Below are 24,379 nucleotides of genomic sequence, written 5' to 3'. Positions count from 1 at the left end.
TTTTCGTGGTAAATTATAAATCTTCGTTTATTATAATTCTTCTTTTCAAAGGGGAAGAAGATCCAATTCATGTGACTACCAAAACATCAATTTTTCAACTGTTTCCCACTGCATCTTTAAACAATTTATGCCACACACATACTTAATGAATCAAACCATACGCTGGAAATAAAATAAAATGAAAGCATACACAACACATGAGAAAAAAGAGAGAGGGAGGGAGGGAGAAAGTTCTTGTGACGGCTGGAAGGCCACGAGCAAAATGAGAAAACATCCAAAGCAAGATTTATCACTGTCAATGAGAAAGCATCCACTCATTTCTCAATTCTCATAGCCAAAATTTTGATATCGTGAATGTAAAACCCCAAAAATTACCCATGAAAACACAAGGGTAAAATTGGAATGAAACCTCACATCATTTATTCTTATTAATAAATCTCAAGATAAACAACTATTATTCATACTCCAACTGAATCCTTACATAAAACATATGAAATAAACTCTCCAAAATAAAGTCTCTAATCCAAAATAAAAAGTCTAGCCAAATTTAATCTTTAAAGCAACTCCAAAGATCCACTAAGAAAAATTCTCCATCTAAGCACCCAAGCCACATTTCTAATCAATCTGCAAAATATTAGAGACGAGGGGTGAGCCGTCAACTTGGTAAGCAAATCCATGCACAATATTTGAAAACCTTTGTCAAGAATCGTTAAACATTTTATAACAACATCTTCATTTAGCATAAGGGGTGGATTCATATAAAAACATTTATAAAAACATTAAAGCGTAAACATTGGTAGCTCATGCCTCGTAGTCATCATCATTCATCATTCATCATTTAAGGTGTTATACCCCGCATTGTTCCTCATTCAGGGTACTATACCCCACATTGTTCGTAACATCCTTGTGCACAAGATCATCATCATACCAGCAAGCTGGCCATAACATTTCATAACATCATAACATTAACATCATATACATTACTACGGACTATGAGCCAAAACATTTTTGAATCCACCATACATTCTTTCATAAATAGCAGTTAAAGTCTTCTAAAACATTTAAGAACCTTTCTTTGATCATTTAATTCTTTTAGAAAATTCTTTAAGAAAACATTTTGTTTAAGAAAAATTCATTTTAAAATAATTTTATATAAATTCATTTAAAAATATTTTTATTTTACAAAATTCATTTAAATATTTTAGAAATCAGTTTTGTAAAAATTTCCATTTAAACATAATTTTTGTAACGTAAATTGCATTTATTTTAAAGCACATCATGCATGTATCTACTTACCTCGATCCGTAGCAATCAATTCAATACCTCAAGAACAACCAACGAGCTCACCCACGTCCTAAAATCATCATAAAAAATATTCTTATCAATATCAACTCTAACCTTAAACATAATCCCAATCATCGTTAAATCATATACACTAATACTACCTTAATACTTATACATATTCTAAACATATCCTATACTTATGAGTATCCTGCACATGCTGATTTTTAATAACCTATACACATGTCAGAAAACCATGAAAATTTACAGAGGCACTGTGAACATGCATAGCATTGCATACAATATTTCACAAAAAATCAGCACAAGTCAAAATCGAGTCAGAATATTGACCTTTCACCAAAGTAACAAAAACTGTCCAGCACTGACCAAAACAGACATTTTCCACTTAGAAAATTCATAAAATATTCTTTGGTACTCGAAATAATATGCTTCTTTTTTCTAATTACAGAAGACACATTCAAAAAGCATATAATCAAAATTCATAATTTTTGGACTCCTGAAACTATTTGAAAACGTTTTATTTCCGAGAACATCTAACCCGTCCAGAAAATTCCAGATTTGAAAACAGAATTTCAAAAATTCGTATCTTTTATTTTACATGCCCAAAAATCGCGATTCCAGTTTTTAAAGACAGAGGAAAGATTGAAATTGCATTATAAAATCCTAACATGGCCTGTAATATTCATAAACTAGCCCAACTGTTACACGTTTCAGCTTCTGAAATTCTGGAAAACAGTTTCCAGATTTGCAGCAGCCATATGTTACGATTTTTAGTAATTCAACCATACAGAATAAAACTACGAAATTAAACATGCAAGCATAGGAGACATAGATCAGTTGGCACAAAAATCGCCATAATTTTAAAGGATGTGTAACCTTATACAAAAATTTCCAGAGTTGAGAACCGCTGCTGAAAATCGGAATTTTCCAGCACCAGTAACCCAACTTCGAAAACCCATAACAATTTGCATACTCAGACGATTTCAACACAAAACCTATCAATGGAAAGCCTAGGATGTCTAGTTACATGATATGTAAGATATTCACGTGATTCTAACTAAAGAAAATGATTTCAAGCAAGGAATAGAGACTGTTCATATCATCACAACATTACAAACACACATATAATACCCAAATCATACTACAAGTAATTAAAGGCAAACAATTCCATAAAAATAAATCATATAAGTTGAAGAAATACTAAATACCTTAAGGCAAACACTAACAAAGGAAGTGATAAAACTTTCTTTTCCTTCTCCAAAGACTTATATTTTCTTCTTTTCTTTCTAGGGTTTGTAACGGTGTAAAAAATAAAAGACGGCTTCTTAAAAAGGTGGTTTTCTCTTAAATACTTGGTAATTAATAAATATTTAAAAAAAACTAATAACTTACGTAACTTATTTAAAACAATCCGATAAATTTTACTCACACACAAACACTCAATAATAACTATCCTACTCAATTTAATAAGGGCAAAAGAGGAAAAATAAATAAATAAAAATTGGGCGTTACAGTGAATCTGCGTATTAGAAAAGTAACAAAAAAGAATTTTAACTCTCATCTCACTCCCCAAATATAGTAGATTGGTGATCGTTGAGAAAGAACTAGAGAATTCATTTTGGATCCACTTAATCACACAACTGGCATAGCAGTTTGGTATTCAAGTTTTCTCTAAAATCAAGATTGAGTTGGGTTAGGGCAAGTTGAAAACCAATCCAATCCTCGAAAAATTTTCAAAAATTCAGACCCAATACTAATAAATATAGACAAAATGAATAGAAGTCACTAACGTTATTTTTTTTGGCCTTGGTATTAATCTAGAAAGAGTAGAGCTTTTAACACCCTTTTTTTAAATCTTTATAATACCTCTTTTGAATTTATTTCTTAAAGTACTCTCAGTTAAATTGATAAAATACAAATTGATATGTAAAAATTAACCATCTTTATATAAAACGTTACCCAAAAAAAAAAATACTTCTTTTTAAATTGCATATAAACCCTAAATATGTATTAATTTTATCTTCAATTTTTCTCATAACTCTAAACTTTTTTACTTCTCTCCAAAAATATTTTTTAATTAAAATTTAAAATATAAATATAAACTATGAAATGGGTGGATGCAAAAAAATTGTTAAAATTATAATTTATGTGAGTGTTTAATTGAGTTTCCATTCAAAACAAAAAATGAATTAATATGTGTTATGTTATTTAAGTAATTTTAATTAAAGACGAATTCTATAAGGAATTTTGTGGGGTACCAGCGTACTGATCCAAAAAATCCACTTTCATTTTCTTTCTTTCCCCTTTTCGGCCTTTTAGGTTGCCAGCCCCGAATAGGTTCCTCCTGGACCCAAATAAGCAAAACGGGCTTCAAACCAAAATCAGCTTTAAAGTCAATTTTTGTTCTTTTGCCTGTCCCGAGCTCGTGAACGTATCCTCTCTCCTTGTCTCTCATTTTCTTGAATTGATTCATAATTTAACACAAATTTCAAATTGAAATTGTTGAAATCTTGGATTATGACAAATCAAAATCAAAATCTATGCGCTAAGGAGAGGTTAAACGAATCGCTTATTCACGAAATTTTACAAAATCCGACAAAACACATCATGTGTTGTAGGTGGCGATAGATCGATTGGATGAAATGTGTGGTGGTGATGGACAGAGCAGCGATGAAGGATGATGCCCGAGAAAGAGTATACAAGAGAGAAAAGAAAAAGAAAAAAAAATTATTTATTTTAAATAATTTTTTAATATTAAAAAAAAGATATCTACACCACTAAGATTTAGATAAATGAGTATGTAGACCCCAAATGTTTCAACAAGGGATATCAAAATCTCATTTTAACTATAATACTCCTAGTAGATAATAATTAAAAAATTGAATTCAAAATGTTTAATTTGTCTAGCTAATAAGTTAATAATATTATAATTTTTTAATATATAAAATATTTTTAAGATGTAAATTATTTTATATATTTTAATAATATATTTACATTTATTATAAAAATTTTCAAAAAATCTTTGGGTTAAATAGATTTTGCAATTAATAAAATAAATCTCATGTATTAATTATATTAAAATTATTTTATATGATAATAATAATAATAATTTAAATTTTTATATTTTTTAATATTATATTTCTATTTATTATAAAATTTAGTTTAATATAATATAAGATTGTAAAGTATTAAAATTATTTTAAAATGTATACATTGTTACATTTATTTTAATATCATACTTCTATTTATTATAAAATATTGAAGTAAATTTTTTTTGAATTAATAGAGTCAAAAGACGCCCCTTTCTTAAAAACATGGGAAATAAAATTAATTTTTAAAAATGAATAGAATTAACTGAAAAATAATGATTAGCAATAATTAATAATTTTGTGTGGTCAAATAGTTTTTTGATTGAGTTGACTGAATTCATTGCTAGACTTTTAGAAGCTTATGTAGTGCATGGTGAATCCAATAATTATTATGAGAAAACTTCCAAAGCCATAAGAGAAAACTTCTAAAGACATAAGATAATAACCTTAAAATTATTTCTTGACGCTTACTTGTGATATGAACATTATGATGAAGTGATGCTAAAGTAATAATATCGTTTTAAACCTATCATTTGAAAAATAATAGGGAGCCCCTAAGTTACTTAGCATTTACCAAAATAATAATAATAATAATAATAATAAAATAACTTTGTAGTACAGCTATAATTGTTTCCAAATTACGATGCATTACTTAACCTTATTCAGTTGTAGCCACGCGTGATCCATCTATGCTCTTAATTCTTATATATGTATGTATGTGTGTGTGTATATATATATATATATATATATATATATTCTTTGAATAAATCTAACACGTTATCAAGTGGTTACTCATCGCTATATTATCATTAATTTTCTATCCTATGAGTTGTTGTCGGTACACCTAACGTTATATAATTAGGATGGAGAGATGCTTAATTTGGTTACCATAAATTCTGTGATCGTGAGATTTCATAAAAATACTCAATATATAAATATTAATTTTTAGAGTATACATAATAGTTGATTGATATATATGACCAAAAATATTTGCAGATTATGGTTAAAAAAGTATAGGCATCTATAGTTTAAACATATCAAATAGTCAGGTTTTATTTAATTTTTAGTCATTTGATGGTGCTTAAACCGCGAAATTTGATAATCAGACCCAATAATATAATACAAAAACATAATGATACTTTTTTTATTAGGTGAGAAATCTTAAATTGGTAATTAAGTATGTGTGTGGATATCGGTATAACTTTTACATTAAGAAATTAATATTAATGAAGGATCATGCATGGATGTACATGGTGGCTGCATATCTGTATAACTTCCACATTAAGAAATTTATATTAATGGAGGATCTTGCATGGATATACATGGTGGTTATAAGTAATTGACGACTAGTATGATGATGCAGTAGGGGTGGGCATAAACCCACAACCCATGGGTTTATCCAAACTCAAACCAAATTAAATGGTTTGGGTTGGGTAAATCATGAAAATGGGTTAGATGTGGGTTTTATGTAGAAAACCATTTTATTATGGTTTAGGTATGGTTTACCCATGGGTTATAGATAAAACCCCAACACTCAAATTTTTCAAATGAAATAAATGAAAACAAAATAAATGAACACAAATAAGTGAAAGACCACCATTAAATTTTTTACAGCGTGATCAATTGTCAACAGTTAGAAAATGAAAATAACAGTAAAAATAAATTTAAATTAAATAAATATTGTTGTAAATAACATAAAATTTTTTTCTTATTTACAAAACTTTTTTCTTGTAATTATTTATTTTGTGAACATTTTCTTATAATAAATATTTTGTAATATTTTAAAATTAAATGTAAAAAGTATAGGTAAAATATTTTATTATTTATCTTATAATAAATTTTTATTTGTCATTCAAGTTTTCTTATAATAATTTTTTTATCATTTGACTAATAATTTTCTTATATATTTATTATAAGAAAATTTTCACAAAATAAATAAGTATAAAAAAATTTTATTATTAATTGTTTTGTTCATATCAAAACATATATTTCTTATTTTTAATGCTTTATTTTTTATTTAGTTTCTATTCATGTGATTTATTTAATTTAGAATAAATATAAATAAAAGAGTAGTTGAAAATAAGGGTAATATTGTAAACTTATACTATTATGGGGGTTTTTGGCCATTATAAAAGCAGAAGGGGAAAAAATAATATATGTTGATTACTGTAGGGGAGAAACTGGCAATCTCCCTAAAATTAAACATATAAGAAGACAACATAACGCAAAACTACCAAAACGATAAATAAAAACAAATATTACATAATTAAATAAATAACAAGTGGCAAAATTTATTATTAGATTGTTAATGTCATGTTTGTGAAAGTTTACTATTAAAGTGTACGTTCTTATTTATTGAGAAATAATAATTTTTGTGATTAACTTTATTTTGATTTTCTAGTATTCTTTAATTTAAGGATTAAGTTATTGTAAAATTTATAATTTTTATCCACTATATATTTTTATATTTTAATATCAATTTAATAATTAATAACAATTAATAATTATTATAATTTTGATATAATTAAATTTTATTAAAATAAAAATTATTTTGATAATAAAATTCAAACCAAACCCAAACCCAAATGGTTTGGTTTGGTTTGGGTGATCCAAATTTTTATGGTTTGGTTTGGGTTGACTTAAAATTCAACCCAAACCAAACCATGCCCACCCCTACGATGCAGTATCGTTGGCACATGCAATTTAATTAAGACATTTTCACTTACTTAATTTTTAAGTAACCTCTTAAATGTGATTAGCTATTGATTAAATGATAAATTGTTTGATTGGTAAGATAAGTGATTAAGAATCCAATCAGCTATTATATACATATATCAAGTTTGGAGACGGATTCCTTTACCCATTTATATATGGTTACACTCTAATGCAACTTCGGTAAATATTTTGGTGTTTGGCTTGTCCCAGAAAAATGCGGCCAAATTTGTCCTGTTCATTTGTCCAGGCAAAGCAGCATTGTTTTGTAAGACATATCCAGATCATTTTCAGGAAGACTAAACTACAATATATACGTTTTCAATAAACAACCAGAGAAAAATCATGATAATTTCATTTCTGATGGAATTTTTTGTTTTTTTCACGCATATAGCCATTGAAAATATTGTGTTTATGAACAACCAGTTGAAAAAGTATTAAAAACATTTATTTAATATCTGTCCTCCAAGGCCCCCAGCATTTATTTATTAAAAGCAAAAAGACACAAGAAAGATACCAAACACACGAACGAACTAGGAAGCAGGAGTAAAAACACAAGCCTCAAGATTAAAATTACATGAAATCAAGCTCAGCCAAGGTAGCTAATAAAGCTCAAGGACTTTCTTCCAGGATGGCCTGTTGCTAATATCATCCCACCAAGCACTCACATGCTTTCTGTCTCTAATCATGTACTCCTTCTCCATCGGCCCAACCAAGTATTGAGTAAATGGAAGGTGACTCAGATCAGCCAGGCTGAAGAAATCTCCTGCCAAATACTTGCTCTTTGAGAGCCTCTCCTCGTAAACATCAAGAACTTTTCCAAGTTTTTCTTCACTCTTCTTTACCAATTTTTCATCAACAGAAAGTCCCAACTTGGAGGCAAATAAAAGTTGCACAGTCATCTCGTAAATTGGTGGGTGATAGTTGTGTGCCTCTACCTCTAGCCATTGCTCCACAAGGCCTCTTTCTTCAGTTGTTTTTCCCAGAAGTTCGGTTCCTTGAGACCTGTACTTTTCGGCGTAGTACCTTATGATAGCTCGAGATTCTGTAAATGAATCATTAACTTGAAATGTTAAACTTATAACTAGAATACAAAACTAGTAATTTTGAAAGCTTAAATTTTCCTTTTAATCTCTAGAGTTTGCTTGATTTACTCTGTTACCTCTTTTATCTTAAGAAGTTATCCAAAATGTTTGTGCAGTTACTTTTCATAACTATATATGGATATGATTTTTCAATAATAGAATAGAATTTTTCTGACATAATAATTTAAAATATAAACAAAATTGGCGTGCAACTAGGGATGACAATTTTTCCCGATGGGATGGGATCCTGCGGGATCTCATCCCATTTAGGACGGGATTCGGACATATTTTTGTACCATAAAAAAATTTAGGGACGGGTGTGAGACATTTTTTTATCCCAATTACATATGCGGGACGGAAGTGGGATTGACAAATTCCGTCCCATCCCGCCTCATTGCTGATTAAGAATGGAAAGTTTTTTAATTGGGATGGGATCCCGCAGGATCTCATCTCTTTGGGGAGGGGATTTGAACATATTTTTGTCCTAAAAAAAATATAGGGACGAGACTGAGACATTTTTTTATCCCATGTACATATACGGGACGGGACTGAAATTGATAAATCTCATCACATCCCATCTCATTGCCAACCCTACATGCAACCGACTTGAAGTAAAGAATAATCAAGTAAAGTTTAACGAAAACAAAATTTTCAATACCATTTTGGATAATTTAAGAAAAAAATCTCACAAACTATCTGTTTAATTAACTTAAATCTAAAGACATAAAAGTATTTACTCTTAATTAAATTTTACATTTCAATTTGAAAGTGGAAGGAGTACCGTATAACGTAAAATCTCCATCTTGAATGACAGGCAGAGCACCGAAAGGCTGTATATATAATTTTGTCAGAATTGAAAACAAAAGAGTAATTAATTAATCGAAGCATCGAGACACACGATCATCAATTAATGAATGAAGTGATTAGATAATGCATACATGCATAATATATTTATAAAAAAAAAATTGCTGATTAAATTAATGAACCTGCAATTTGAGGTACTCAGGATTTCTATGCTCTCCTTTGATGAGATCAACGGGAGCAGTTTCAAATTCGATTTGCTTCTCAATCAAGCACACAATCACTCGTTTGGGAGAAGCATAAGCTGGACCATACACCTTTACCACCATTGTTGTTGCTTTTGCTATTCTCTTTCTTAACTTTTTCTCTCAATAAAAAGCAGTGAGTGAGTTTGTGATGCTGGGCAGTTTGCTTATCCCCTTTATATAGGCAAATATAGTGCCAAAGTGGGATTTTTTCATTATATATTAATTTACAGCCACTGGTAGGAAGTTATGTCAAGGAAGGTCGTAGATAAGCGCACGCCATCATGTGTATTGTCCTATCTTTCACGCAAGGAAAAAAAAAATAAATAAACTTACAATTTCCATAGAAAGACTCGCGTAAAGAATTGACTTTTGAAAACAAAAATTAAATTGGAGGCACTTTCTTGATGGAGTGACTGCTTCTAACACCCCAGTAAAATACTGGACACACCCCATCTGTAATAACCCGGCCAATTAAAAAATAGACATAATTAACTCTTTCTATAAACACTCTTTGTAATTACATAAATAACTTGCCGATGGCCGTGGCCGTGGCAGTGGCAATGGTAGCGGCCGTGGTTATGGCGATGGAAGTGGTCGTGGGCGTGGCAGGGGTAGATGTGGCAGGTGTGGACATGGATGATTGCAAATTGATTATAGATTAAGTAGTCCCAAGAAACTAGGAGATAATTGCCTTAACCAATTTCACATTTTCGGGCTTTTCTTCAATTCTCACTTTAATACCCATTTTTCAAGGAAATTGTTCACGCCAGCAAGTTACGCCAGTAGGTATCTTGACCTGCTTTTTGCAGTCTGTATTTTGAAATTTTGCCATCCTCTCCCCTAAACCTGCTCCACGTTGCATACCTCAATTAGTCCATTGTCTTTGCAGTTCAACCTGACATCGGTTTCTACATTTGATTGCTTGAATTATGTGCTTCTTGTTCTTGCTCCTGGTTAATTGGTTTTGCTCTTTATATATGCTCGCTTCTACCCTTTTTTTTTAAGTTCAACGCTTCTCTGTTTTATTTTCTTTCAAATCACAACATTATGGATCAGGTAGTCCCAAGAAACTAGTAGGCAGCAAACCAGCAACCGCAGGACTAGTAGGCGTAACACCAACAGCTGCCAAATCATATTCTGGGCTTACCGTTGTTTTACAACTTTCTCAATCAAATCGTGGAGTCCTATTATGCAAACTATGAGCACGGTCGACACTATGACAAGTATATTCTGCCTTTTGTCCTAGGAAACAATTAACAAATAATAGTTATAAGGACTTTAGCTTCCAACTGTGGACAACCTGCCGGTGATGGTGGCCGTGGAGATGGTGATAGTAGTGGCCGTGGTTATGGCGATGAAAGTGGTCGTGGGCGTGGCAGGGGTGAATGTGGCAGGTGTGGATATTAATGATTGCAAATTCATTATGGATCAGGTAGTCCCCAAAAAACTAGGAGTCATTTGCCTTCCTTAGCCAATTTCACATTTTCGCACTTTTCTTCAATTCTCGCTTTAACACCCATTTTTCCAGAAAAAATTTTCACGCCAACATGTATCTTGACCTGCTTTATGCAGTTTATATTTTGAAATTTTGCCATCCTATACCCTAGCATTAATGGGTCATCAACCACCTGCTCCATATTGCATACCTCCATTAGTCCATTGTCTTTACAATTCAATCTGGCTCCGGTTTCTGCATTCAGGTTGCTTGAACTTTGCGCTGGTTGTTCTTGCTCCTGGTTAATCGGTTTTGCTGCTTTATATATGCTCGCCTCTCTTTTTTTTTTTTTAACTTCACCACTTCTCCGTTTTATTTTCTTTCAAATCACAACATTATGGATCAGGTAGTCCCAAGAAATTAGGAGCCAGCAAACAAGTAACAGTAGGACTTGCAGCCGCAGCACCAGCAGCTTCCAAACCAGATTCTGAGCTTACTGTTGTTTTGGGACTTTTTCAATCAAATCGTGGAGTTCTATTATGCAAAACATGAGCACGGCAATTAAGTCATTGAGCTTTTGGCAATTGTTTTGAACATTAGCACGGGGTTGACTTCTGTACTTATATGCCACTTAAGCCACTCGATTTTCAGTATATTTTGGAATGCCTTATAGGAGCTCCACATATTCTCATAGTGAATTCTATTGAAATTTCTTCTCTCATACACAAGACTTCGTTGCCGTTCTCTAATCATATTCGGATAGTGATCAAACTCCCAATGGATCAAGTTGAAATTAGATCAACATGAAACTCAGCTCTTCATTCTTGGTTGTAGAAAAATCTATCTAATTTTTTCTCTATGCAATATGGTCCAAGTTGTCTGTTAGACCAAGTAAACGGATGACCTCTACTCTCCAAATCAATTAGCTTACATTCTTTCACAGCATCACTAAATTCGGCAATCACATTGGCATTTCTATCCAAACCCCCAGTTTTCTTATTTGAATACAGGATCTCATTAAAGTCACTAAAACACAGCCATGGGAGAGAGGACAAACCTGACATTCTTCTCAAAAGAGTCCAGCTGTGCTTTTTTGTATTTGATTTAGGGTACCTATACTCCTGTGCATCTCCAAAATTTCCCATTCACGTGCTGAACATGCATGCCTATGTGGTGTCTGTTGTAGGATTTAAGTTGAATATCAATATCCTTACTCTATAATAAGGCAAAGCCACCAGTCTTTCCAACTTCATCAGTAGCAAAATAACTATCTAGAATCATCGTTCTACACGCTTATTTGACATGCACATTTGTCAATTTGGTTTCATAAAGAAACACCAGCTGAGACTTCTGCAATTGGAGGATTTTCTTCAATGCTAGGCACGTTCGGGGATTCCCCAAATCTCAAACGTTCCAGCTTATGATTTTCATGGCTGTCAGTGGGGTTGGTTTCCAGCCTCTGCCGCTACATTCTCTGTAAACCTCCTTTGTCCATATTTCAAACTTCTTGTTTCTTCCACCCACAAAAGATTAAATTTTACTGGGGAAAGTTGAGTTTGCTTGGCTTGTGAATCACCCAGGCTCCTCATTTTAATTTTTTTGCATTCTGGGCTTGGTTTTATTTATTCTTCCACGGGCCGCTTGAGTGAAATTAGCCCAACATTTCCGGCCCGTGTAATTACTCTTTCCCTTACTTCCAATTTCCATTTCTTGATTTCTTCCTCTTATCTTTCACAAATGTGCATATCCCAGCTACTTCTGTTTCAGTATGCTTTTGTATTTGGTCCATATTGTCTCTCAGTAGGGGTGGGCATGCGTTGGTTTGGATTGGGTTTTAAGACAATCCAAATTAAACCATAAAAGTTTGGTTCAACTCAAACCAATTCAAATGTTTTCAACCCAACCCAAACCAATCCATTTGGGTTTGGTTTGAAATTTATTATCAAAATAATTTTTATTTTGATAAATTTAATTATATAAAAATTATAATAATTATTAATTGTTATTAATTATTTTTTTAATTCAATTTTTATTAATGATTAAATTCATACTAAAATATGAAAAAAATATAGTGGATAAAAATTACAAATAATAAATTTTACAATAACTTAATCCTTAAATTAAAGAATACTAGAAAATTAAAATAAAGTTTAATCACAAAAATCATTAATTCTCAATAAATAAGAACGTAAACTCTAATAATAAACTTCCACAAACATGACATCAACAGGTAAATTCAAAGAAAGAAAATAAAAAAAAAACTTATGTGAGTGCCATTTAGTTAAAATAATAAAATTTCTATGTATCCTTTGACTTATAATTATTGAGATGATAATTTTCTATCAAATGGTGTTTTTTTTTTTCAATAGGTTGATTGCTCATAAATTTCAGGATGGAGGATCATTGTCAATAAATCCCATCAAAATAAAAAAATGGAGTATTATTTATGCTACAGTATCAATATAGCACACAAAATGTTAATTTTATTTATAATAAGGCTTTATAATTTCTAACATAATAATATTTTATCAATGGCGAAATATCATTTCTCATAATTATTAATTATTTCCTTCCAATGGCTAGGTAACTATGCCCTCAAAAACCATCTCAACATTATTACTATAATTTTTCTTGATTTAAATACAAAAACAACAATATAGATTTGGTGTTTTTCTTATTACTGTTAGAAACATAAAAGCGGTAATTACGTAAGTATAATATGAGTTCATAAATTGAAAAAAAAAATGATTTCATTTCATCAAACCCTAATTTCATCTCATTTAATTATTTACAGTAGCATTTATTTAATTTAGATTTGTTTTTACATATTGTTTTCCTTTTCTAACTGTTAACAATTGATCACGTCGTGAACAATTTAATAATGACCTTTCACTTATTTGTTTTTGTTTTCATTTATTTCATTTGACAAGTTTGAGTATTGTGGTTTTGTTCATGACCCATGGGTAAACTATACCCAACCCATAATAAAATGATTTTTTATATAAAATCCATATTTAATCCATTTTCATACTTTACTCAACCCAAACCATTTAATTTGGTTTGGATTTGGTTAAACCCATGGATTGTGGGTTTATGCCCAGCCCTATCTCTCAGCATATTTAGGCCCATTGAGCCCATATTCTTTTTTTCAATCTCCAATGCATTTTCCCACTTATTCTTTTCACTGTTTCCCGCTAAATTGCTCATTTTTATAGACATTAGCTCCCCATCAGCTATCTCTGTAGCATTGCTATAGTTTATAGTATGTTGTTTATTATCCCCTCCATGCTTCATTAATGAGCCTGCAGTTAATCCTTCCACGTGGATGATCTTTGTTGGCTTTGTGCTGATCCCATTGTGAGATTGGGTTGCCCCAGATCCATCTCTCACACATTGCTTACCCTGGCCCGTTTTTTATTGAATTCGTTCTTCTTGTTATTGGTTTTCCAATGCTGACTATGACGCTCTTTGCTTCCTATTCCAAAGTTCTTAATCGTTCTCTGCTTGGCTCTTTCCTCTCTTGTCAGTGCTTTCATCCATGCTCCATATGTTAACTATCTTTTGGCTACCCTTTTTACTCAAGACACTCCTTACATTGATGCTAAATTAGCCCACAATAGAAGCAAAAGTCAGGCAATTTTTCATAAGCGATTCAATAAAAATCCTCTCACTATCTTCTAGTTTTAACAACAACCTTTTTTCAGTGATTGTGTTACATCTATCGAGATTCTTAGGCGAGAAAAATGAGCCAAAACATTCCCCTGTTTCATCCATTTCCACCTCCTCAACCTTACCAATCTTTTTTCCTATATCCCTCATTATGTCTTTATCCATTCACATAATAGGTGCATTGTGAATTTGCACCCAAAATGATGTATGGTTGAAAGCCTGCTGCTTAATGTTACCCACATTGGATGGTTCTATGAGCACCATTAGCAGGTTGTTGAAGTGCCATGCTCCTCCATGCAATATCCTCTTTTTTTTGCTTTCTGAGGCAAATTTAAAGATGAAGACGTTTTCACCTAGACTCTCCACTTTCAATTCCTTTATTGATCTCCATACTTGTTGGATCGTTGCTCTAAGCCCTTCACGGGAGACTCCACGTGTATGAAATATTTTTCCAACGAGACAATGTGCTGCAACTTTCTGTCCTTTAGCTTTCATTCTTCCCCCAAAGTTGATCATATTGTCTTCTTCTGATTTTACGCTTATGGCTTCACGTTTACGTATGAATTCATCAGCGTCCATCTCTCCTTTTAAAGCAGATCAGTTGAACTAAAAAACTCACCAACTTCTCACCAACCCTTTTAACTATATTGATTCCCCTTACCATGTTTAATACTCTTACCAATTTCCCCCTTCCAGTTTTTTTTTAATGTTTTCCACCCACCCTGCGAGTGACACTCCGCCACTCAACCCGTGAGTGAGTGACAAATTTGGATCACCAAGGATCCTTTACTTCATCAATTCTAGGCTCTCTTTGAGAGAGAACTGTCTAGAAGGATACTTTTTTCCTTTATTTTCAGTAACTTAATGAATATTTAGTATTGCTTTGGCATGTGAGATTGTTGGATTTTTAGAATTTGGAGAATTGCTATTGACTTCTAATTCTCGGCAGCTTTTCTTTGAAACATTGATTAATTTTGAATGGTTTTCAATTGATGGGAATTCTGGGATTTGTTTGCAGCTTGCGATTTGGGGATTTGCTATTCACGTGATTGGGGGGTTGCTTTCACATTTGTCCTTTTTTGTTTCCTCTAATTACTTTTATTTTAGCTTTCACATTAATGTTAGTGAAGAATGTAAAAGGACCCTATTATCCTATAACATATTAAGTTCATGCATCAAGTGAGTGCCGGGTGAAGTTAGTATTTTCACATCTAATTTTTCATAAAATTCCCAAAACTTTTCTAAATTTTTGCAAGTGCCGAGACACCCTCTAGTCTTATGCAAACTCCACCCGTAGTTAAGAAATTGTGGGTAACTTGTGCGTGTAAAATGCTCAGATTGATTACACTCTTTTACCCCGGCAAAGCAGCATTTTTAGAGGACATGTCGATATCATTACTACCCAAAAAAAATACAAGACCTCTTCTATTTGAATAAATAAACAACTTGCAATAAAGTAAAAGACACTGTCTAACCCATTTTTTTTTTTTAAAAAAAAAAGCAGTATAAAAAAAAAAAAGACTCAAGCCTAAAAACAAAAGGTCCAACTCCAAACATTTATTTATTGAAACACATATGCAAGATACATATCCCACAGACAGAAACAAACCAAGTAGTAGAGAAGTAAAACACAAGCCCGAAAATTGAAACACATACAATCAAGCTCAGCCGAAAGGAGTCTTACAAAGTTCAAGGACTTTCTTCCAGGACGGCCTGTTGCTAATATCATCCCACCAAGCACTCACATGCTTCCTGTCTCTAATCATATGCTGTCTCCCCATCGGCCCAACCAAGTAGTGGGTAAATGGAATGTGACTCAGATCAGCCAGGCTGAAGAAATCACCAGCCAAATACTTGCTCTTTGAGAGCCTCTCCTCGTAAACGTCGAGCGTTTTTCCAAGCTTTTCGTCACTCTCCTTCACCAATTTTTCATCAACGGGACGTCCAAACTTGGAAGAAAATAAAAGTTGGATGGTCAGCTCGTAAATTGCTGGGTTGTAGTTGTGTGCCTCTACTTCTAGCCACTGTTCCACCAGGCCTCTTTCTTCAATTGTTTTACCCAGAAGTTCGGTTCCTTGAGACCTGTACTTTTCGGCATAGTACCTCATGATAGCTCGCGACTCTGCAAATGAATCATAACCTTGGAACGTTAAACCTATACCTAGAATTTAAAACTTGTACCGTTGAAAGTCACTTATGCCATGTTTAAGCTCATAATTAATTAGAAAAACTAAAGCATAAGTAAACAAATATTAACAGAAACATATCTACCAATACAATTTTTAGCTAATTTTAAAAAATCACAAACTACCCAAGTAATCAACTCAAATCTAAATCTGAAGACTTGAAAAAGTATTTACCGTATAAAATAAAATCTCCATCTTGAATGACAGGAAGCTCTCCAAAAGGCTGCATTATTTTGTTAGAATTAAAAGCATAAGAGTCAATTAATCAATTAATCAATCAAAACACGAACATCAATACACACGATCTTCGATTAATGAAGTAATTAAATTAAATTAATGAACCTGTAATTTGAGGTACTCAGGACTTCTCTGCTCTCCTTTGATGAGATCAACGGGGACAGTTTCAAATTCGATTTCCTTCTCAACCAAGCACAAAATCACTCGTTTGGGAGAAGCATAAGCCGGACCGTACACCTTGACCACCATCGTTGCTGGTGTTAACTTTTTCTGTCGATAAAAAGCAGCTATTGAGCTTGTGATCGTAATCTACGGGCAGTTTGCTAATCCCTTTTATATAGGCTAATATAGTGGCGCCATAGTGGGATTTTTCTCTATTTTTTAATTACATATTAATTTGCAGCCACCGATAGGAATCAAAGTTATGTCAAGATAGGCGGCCCAATCTCGGGCAACTTAGAAGTCAGGAACCCATTTCATATTATTCTAGTTTTGACTCTAAAGGCCTCACATGGCCTTGAGTCGGTCTCGGTCTTAGGTCAGCACATACCATCATGTGTACAGTGCATTGTCTTATGGTTCATAAAAAGACAGAAAGAAAATGAACGTGGTCTCTTTTGCATTTAGTGTACAAACGTCGCTGTGGTAACTTGACCATATTTTTTTGTCTTATGGAAGGCGACCATAACCATTGGATTTCGGAAGTAGGACACGCAGGCATTGCAGAAGACCTGATTGTCCCGTAAACAAAAGGTAAATTGAAGGGAACAACTTGTGGCGGGGGATTCCATTGGTTGATTTATATTACAGGCAGAGGCTTGGTTTAAAGCCTCACCATATGAGTGGTTTTATTAAAAAATGAAAAAATTTATAGCGGGAATTCCACCTAACATTAAGGAAAACGAGAGATTAGTCATTGTCAGATTAAACTCAAATTATTTGATTTGATCACCTAGCATAAATGATCGATGTTAATTTAGAAGGTCGGCACATTTGTGAGACCATGCAATGTAATTGAAATATGGTTACTCCGACAAGAGGTGTAAGGCAAAACATATATAGTTTATTGTACTTGTGATTATCACAAGTTAATTAGACGTAGCCATACTTCCCATTTTACATTTTGCAAGTTAATAAACAATGATAATTTAAAAATTATTATTGAAACAAAAATTCGAGGCATTTCCATGAGCATTCTCACTCATTTCATATTCCGAAGAATTCTTGAGTGCAGACTTCGGCATAGATTTTGATTTTCGTCAAAGATGAAAAGTATATGAATCCATTTGCAATTAAAAACTGAAAATCTAATGTGAAGAGAATAATAATGCATTTGTCTTCTAGAAAGTCTGTCCACCAGAGTATTGGCCCATCTTACGCATGATGGAGTCCAGAAGCCACCATTAGGGTATTTCCCTTGGTAACTCTTCCCCTCATCTTACTGTAGACCAAAACGCAAACCTATCAAGGACAAAACTTTATCCAATTAAAATCCATTCTTTTTAGCGAGAAATTTTAAAATACACTAGAAATATCACGTATTCATGTTAACAATATAATAAATAAATGATCTTATGATATATACACATTTATTTTTAAAAAAATCACTCTATAAGTGATTGTTAAAAAGACTAAACTTATTTCATTGAAAATGATCATGGAAAATTTACCTATCTAGTTATTTTTTTAAAATAATTATCTCTTTATATATATATATATATCCATTTTGGGCCAAATTATCCATAAAACAAACCAAACAGATCTTAATTCGCAAGCACAACATCACCCACATCGCCCCCATCTCTTTCTGCGGTTTTGCTAGCTTCTACAGCAACTTCTTTTGACAGTCACAGCTTCCATCGAAAGCAGCATACTTCCTTCGACCCTTCTATGGTTTTGGTCAACTGCATTTCACAGTTTTGATCGGATTTACTTCACAGTTTTGCTTGGCTTCACCTCAAGGTGTTGTTATATTTTGATGAAGAGTAGAAATCCATATTATACTAAGATTAGTTTCCTTATTAACTAAAGTTTAAGACTTTTTAATTTCTTTATAATTTAGAATTTTATTTCCCTTTCAATTTAGAATTTTGAGTTTAATAATATTTCAATTTTCAAATCTCTTTGTGAGTATTTGAACAGTTAATTCTCGGTATTCTGCGGAATCAACGAGTTTTAAACCCTAAATTCGCGGTATTCTTTTGAATCAATGTGAATTTAGTTGTTCTTTTGTCCGGTATTCTCTAGAATCAACGAAATATTTTGAACATTAAATTTCCGCTGCATCAGTTTGGTATCAGAGCCAAAACCTGATATCACCAATCTAACTCCATCTACCACCAAACAGAGGCGGATGCAGCACATGACTAGTGAGGGCTCAAGCCCCCACTGGCCAAAAAAAAATTTAAAAAATAAAAGAAAAAATATTTTAATTTTTAATTAGTCCCATTAAATTTATTAAAATAGTCACTATAAAATGTAAAACCCATAAAATTTAAACTTTGACTTTTAAAAAATATAAAAACATATATTTTAATTAAAAATAATGATAGCCCACTATTCAAAATATTTTATATTCTAAAAAATATGGTTAATTCTTCCAGTTTATATAATAATAGTAGAACGAATATTTTCAGTAATAAAACTCATGAAGGATCATCTTTGGAATCAAATGGGATAAGTGATAGTTTGGTTGTCTATATAACAAACAATAAATTTAATAATATTCATAATGAGTCTATTGCATAAAATTTTTAAAATATAAAAATGCGTAGAGACTAATTATAAATATTTTATATATTCAAAATTTTAATTTTTTATATTTTACTATTATCTAATTTAGCCCCCGGTAAATTATTTTTTTAGATCTGCCACTGCCACCAAACCTTTCCTTTTTTCCTTCTTTGATTTTTTCCGTTTAGTTAAAAAAAAAAAATTGAAACAGAACAGAAACAAAACCTTCAGCCCGCGGCCACTGTCCAAGGTTGCCGGCTCTCTTTTTCCGTCACCGATCCGGACGCAACCACCACTAAACGGATCATAAATCGTCGGCCATCAAACCCCAAGCATCTTCCATTGTCGGTTAGCCACAGATCGCCAGAAGACAAAGCCAAAACAACCGCGATCGCCGGAAGACAAAGCCAAAACAGCCGCGATCGCCGCCACCTCCGTTCACCACTTTCCAGCATGATTTGGCCAGAAGCACCACCATCAATCCATTCCTCTCCATCAACTGAACCTTTCCCACCATTCCTCACTATCGATCGACGCTTAAATCGCCGGAAACCGAAGCCCTCCAAAACAGCCGGCTTTATCTAGAATTTCTGGCCAAAACACCACTTTTTCGGACAAACCACCACCACCACCATACTTACCAACCCAAAATCTTTCAGATCCACCCATCCTTACTCGATTTTCGACCACCGTCATCGGAAATCTAAAACTTTTGCTTAATTATAGTTTCGACCTAAAATTTTTATTTACTTTCAGTTTAGCCCTACTACCTTTTTAAATCCGAATTTGAAAAAATGCCTCCAAGAAAAGCTCGCGATGCTCATACTGCAACTTACAATCAAAAAGATGTTTCTAAAGATGAAGCTCTGGCTAGTATGACAGTCATAATTGATATGTTAGCTCCACAAATGGCACGAATGGCAGAGTTACTTGACGAACGCCATCGTACTCCAGAACGTGAAGACAAATCAAGTGGAAGCTTTGCTAACCCATTCTCTGGGCGTCGACCTAGAACTGAGTCTACTGATGACAGAAGATGGGAATCTGGGTTGAGAATTGACATTCCTGAATTTTAAGGAAGTGGTCGACCTGAAGAATTATTGGATTGGATTAATGCCATTGAGGAAGTTTTCAAATACAAAGAAATTCCTGAAAATAAACTAGTTTCGCTTGCTGCAACTCGATTTCGTGGAAGAGCAGCAGCTTGGTGGCAACAAACTAAGCTCACAAGGATTAGGCAAGGCAAAAAGAAGATTGATTCTTGGGAAAAGTTCACGAAGCACTTGCGTGGAGCATTCTTGCCTCATAATTACACCAAACTATTTACCAACAGCTACAGAATTTAAGGCAAGGTAATCGATCAGTGGATGATTACACTACAGAATTCTATTGGTTGGTGGCACGCAATGACTTGACAGAGACAGAAGGACAATAGGTTTCCCGTTACATTGGAGGCCTACGATCTCAATTTCAAGACCAATTAAATTTACTTAACCCATACTCTGTTTCAGAGGCACACCAACAAGCCTTGCGGTTGGAGAAGCAATTTAGTCGACGTACTAATGACTCAAGCTTTCGGGGTGCTCGAAGTCCTGTTCGTGATAATTCAAACCCGACTTTCAAATTTCGTAATTTTACTCCTCCAAATCCTCCAAATAAAACTAGTAAACCTAGTGAAATCGGTCAAAGCAGTAAAACCCAATCCTTAGGTTCGGGATTATGTTGTTTTAATTGCGAAGAAAATGGGCACCGAATGACAGAATGTAAAAATAGAGGAAAATATGGTAAAGGCTTATTCGTCGGCACAGAGGAAAGCGAAGACTATCAGGAGGAAGAAACTGAAGAGTTCGTTGTAGAGCCAACTTTTGATATAGTGGTAGCGCTCAATCTGTTGAAGAACATGGTGATAGCGGACCAATGTTGATCGTGAACCGTGCATTTTTCACTCCTAAAGGTCAAGACAAAGACAAGTGGCTACGACAAAATATCTTTCAGACTACTTGCACAATTGGGGGTAAAGTATTGTTGTGCAAATTTTAATGTACTCGCAAGCGCACGAATCTATTGTAGAATAGACTAATGGTGACGAGTGTCGATCCCACGAGGAGGTGGATTTTAATTATATGTAGAATTAATTTTGTAAATGGGTGGTTGAAATTGTGGTAGAAGTGATTTAAATTATCCTAAAATTAGAATTGCAATGGCGAGAATAAATTGAAGCGAAATTTATTGAAATGACGTACTTGGGTATCTGGATCCGTATCAACATGCATCATGGGCTAAATAATCCGTATTAATGCTAATTAAATCATGAGGGGGGAATCCACACCTCATGAACCACGCTCTAATCAATATGGTGCTAAGGGCTTATCGTGCCAAATAATAATAACCTTGTACTAGAGGGCCAGTGAAACTAAGGCGGTACTAGACAAGATTAGTATTATTTATCGACGAGAAGTCAAAACATCCACAAAAACTAGAGGGGAAGAGAAAATAAATTTACCAAATTAAGCCCATGACACATGTTGAGACTTCACCTTCAACCCAAACTTGAAAGAAAATTAGCCACTCATAATTGAACTAGGGGCAAAATAAAAATTTATTAAAATACGAAGAAAATACAAGATGGAGAAGAAATTACAGAAAATGAATCCCAAAAATGGATTCAGAGATATCAAATTAGGGGGGAGGCTCCCTTTTTATAGATACATTGAGTAAATCGTGGCCATCAGATTAAAAACAGTTTGGACGCTCAGGATTTCGCCACGTCATCAGTCAACAGTATGCGTGAACAGTACGCGGTTTGACCACGCGGATGAACAGTAACACGGTTTGACCCAGGTGAACAGTGACGCAGTTTGGTTGAAAATAATCCTGTGTAATGCATGTACCGTACGTGAGATTTTTGGTCCACTGATATGCTGCCACGTCATCGATCAACAGTGCATAAGAATTTTAGTCCAACAGAATCGTGACACCTCATCAGTCAATGCCACATCATCGGTCAATGCCACGTCATCGATCCGTCTATGTGAACAGTACCGTGAACAGTAACGTAGACAGTACCGTATACGTGAATAGTACCATACATGTGAACAGTGCCATTTTTCCTTTTATGCTCCTTCTAAGGTTTTCGACCGTCATGAGTTCAAAAGTGATGTCCGTTTTGCTATTTGATCTCTCGTTTATTGTGAAATGACTATGATGCCCCTAAAATACATAAAATACTTAATTAAAATAAAACACATGTAATTAGATCACAAGAAGGTTAAATACATAAAAGTAAAGGTTGTTAGTAAGACTTAAAATGTAAAATGACGATTTTCTCCTTTATAAATATACATTTTCTAACACTCAACAAGTATGTCGTATGGTCATAGACTTAGACAGTTGCGAAAATGTCATTTCGGAAGAAGCCATAACAAAGCTAAATTTAAAGACAGAACCTCATCAAACTCCATACAAGCTCACATGGCTGAAGAAAGGAAATCAAGTGACAGTATCGAAACGTTGCTTAGTTTCCTTATCCATTGGTTCAATTTATAAAGACAAAATTTGGTGTGATGTTGTGGCTATGGATGCTTGTCATCTATTACTGGGTAGACCTTGGCAATATGATCGAAATGTAGTGCATGATGGGAAGAGAAACACCTACAGCTTTATGTTTAACAACACCAAGATCATTCTCCTACCTAACAAGGAGTTTACTCTCCAGCAAGACTTGGGTAATTATTTGTTAGGCAAGAAGTAATTTATAGATGTTGTAGCAGAGACAAAGAGAGTCTACATTTTATTGGGAAAAAAGAGCAACGGTGATTCGAAGATTCCTGAAGCTGTGACACCTATTCTGGCGGAATTTCAAGATTTGTTCCCCAATGAGCTACCACAGGGTTTACCACCTCTTCGGGATATACAACACCAAATTGATTTGGTACCAGGTTCTACATTACCAAATGGACCTCATTATCGTATAAGTCCTACAGAACATGAGGAATTAAGGCGCCAAGTGGAAGAGTTACTAGAAAAGGGATTTATCCATGAAAGTCTTAGTCCATGTGCAGTCCATGCTTTATTGACTCCAAAGAAAGATGGTTCTTGGAGGATGTGCGTGGACAATCGAGCTATCAATAAAATTACAGTTCGATATCGGTTTCCAATCCCTCAATTAGATGACTTGTTAGATCAACTCAATGGAGCAACAATTTTTACCAAACTTGATTTGAAAAGTGGCTACCATCAAATTCGAATACGACTTGGAGATGAATGGAAAACAGCTTTTAAAATTTGCGAAGGGTTATACGAGTGGTTGGTAATGCCGTTTGGCTTATCCAATGCTCCAAGTACTTTTATGCGAGTCATGAATCAAGTTCTTCATCATTTCATTGGAAAGTTTGTGGTTGTTTACTTTGATGATATACTTATATATAGCATCAGTCACGAGTTACATCTACAAATTTGAGAAAAGTGTTTTCAGCCTTAAGAGCAGCAAGTTTATACACAACAGTAAACAAGTATATTTTCTTGACAGAGAAAGTATTATTTTTGGGATATGTGGTGTCGAAGGATGGTATATATGTTAACCAATCAAAAGTAGATGCTATTCGAGATTGGCCTCTGCCAACTACTTTATCCGCCACCAGAAGTTTCCATGGATTGGCCTCTTTTTATAGGCGATTCATTCCTCATTTCAGTACTATTATGGCACCAATCACGGATTGCATGAAAGGAGGACAATTCTCTTGGACAGAGGCAGCTACTAAGGCATTCAAGATCATTAAAGAAAAGTTGATTACTGCCCCAGTACTTGCTCTACCAGATTTTTTACTCACTTTTGAGGTACATTGTGATGCTTTTAAGGTCGGCATTGGAGCTGTTCTTAGCC

General features: G+C 33.5%; 2 protein-coding genes and 1 long non-coding RNA gene across 3 annotated transcripts; all 3 read right to left on the bottom strand.

The window, feature by feature from the left end:
- Positions 1-469: 469 nt before the first annotated feature.
- LOC102619024 (uncharacterized) lies at positions 470-5,092 on the bottom strand. The gene is made up of 3 exons (XR_003066337.2): positions 5,049-5,092; positions 1,297-1,354; positions 470-624 (listed from the first exon to the last, which is right to left on the bottom strand). It is a non-coding gene; the product is annotated as an uncharacterized LOC102619024 (long non-coding RNA).
- Positions 5,093-7,529: 2,437 nt separating this feature from the next.
- On the bottom strand, positions 7,530-9,444 carry LOC102619233 (glutathione S-transferase F9-like). The gene is made up of 3 exons (XM_006484918.4): positions 9,175-9,444; positions 8,970-9,018; positions 7,530-8,148 (listed from the first exon to the last, which is right to left on the bottom strand). The coding sequence occupies exons 1-3, from the start codon at positions 9,316-9,318 to the stop codon at positions 7,706-7,708; spliced, it is 636 nt and encodes a 211-aa protein (XP_006484981.1). The 5' UTR covers positions 9,319-9,444; the 3' UTR covers positions 7,530-7,705.
- Positions 9,445-15,870: 6,426 nt separating this feature from the next.
- On the bottom strand, positions 15,871-17,127 carry LOC102619530 (glutathione S-transferase F9). Its single transcript, XM_006484919.3, has 3 exons — positions 16,870-17,127; positions 16,702-16,750; positions 15,871-16,463 (listed from the first exon to the last, which is right to left on the bottom strand). Exons 1-3 carry the CDS (start codon positions 17,011-17,013, stop codon positions 16,006-16,008), a joined length of 651 nt encoding a protein of 216 aa, XP_006484982.1. The 5' UTR covers positions 17,014-17,127; the 3' UTR covers positions 15,871-16,005.
- Between the last annotated feature and the right edge of the window lie 7,252 nt (positions 17,128-24,379).

This window comes from Citrus sinensis, chromosome 4, assembly GCF_022201045.2.
Source record: "Citrus sinensis cultivar Valencia sweet orange chromosome 4, DVS_A1.0, whole genome shotgun sequence".
Classification (NCBI taxonomy): domain Eukaryota; kingdom Viridiplantae; phylum Streptophyta; class Magnoliopsida; order Sapindales; family Rutaceae; genus Citrus; species Citrus sinensis.
Note: the sequence above shows the minus strand (reverse complement) of the source record. Positions and strands in the feature narration are given on the sequence as shown.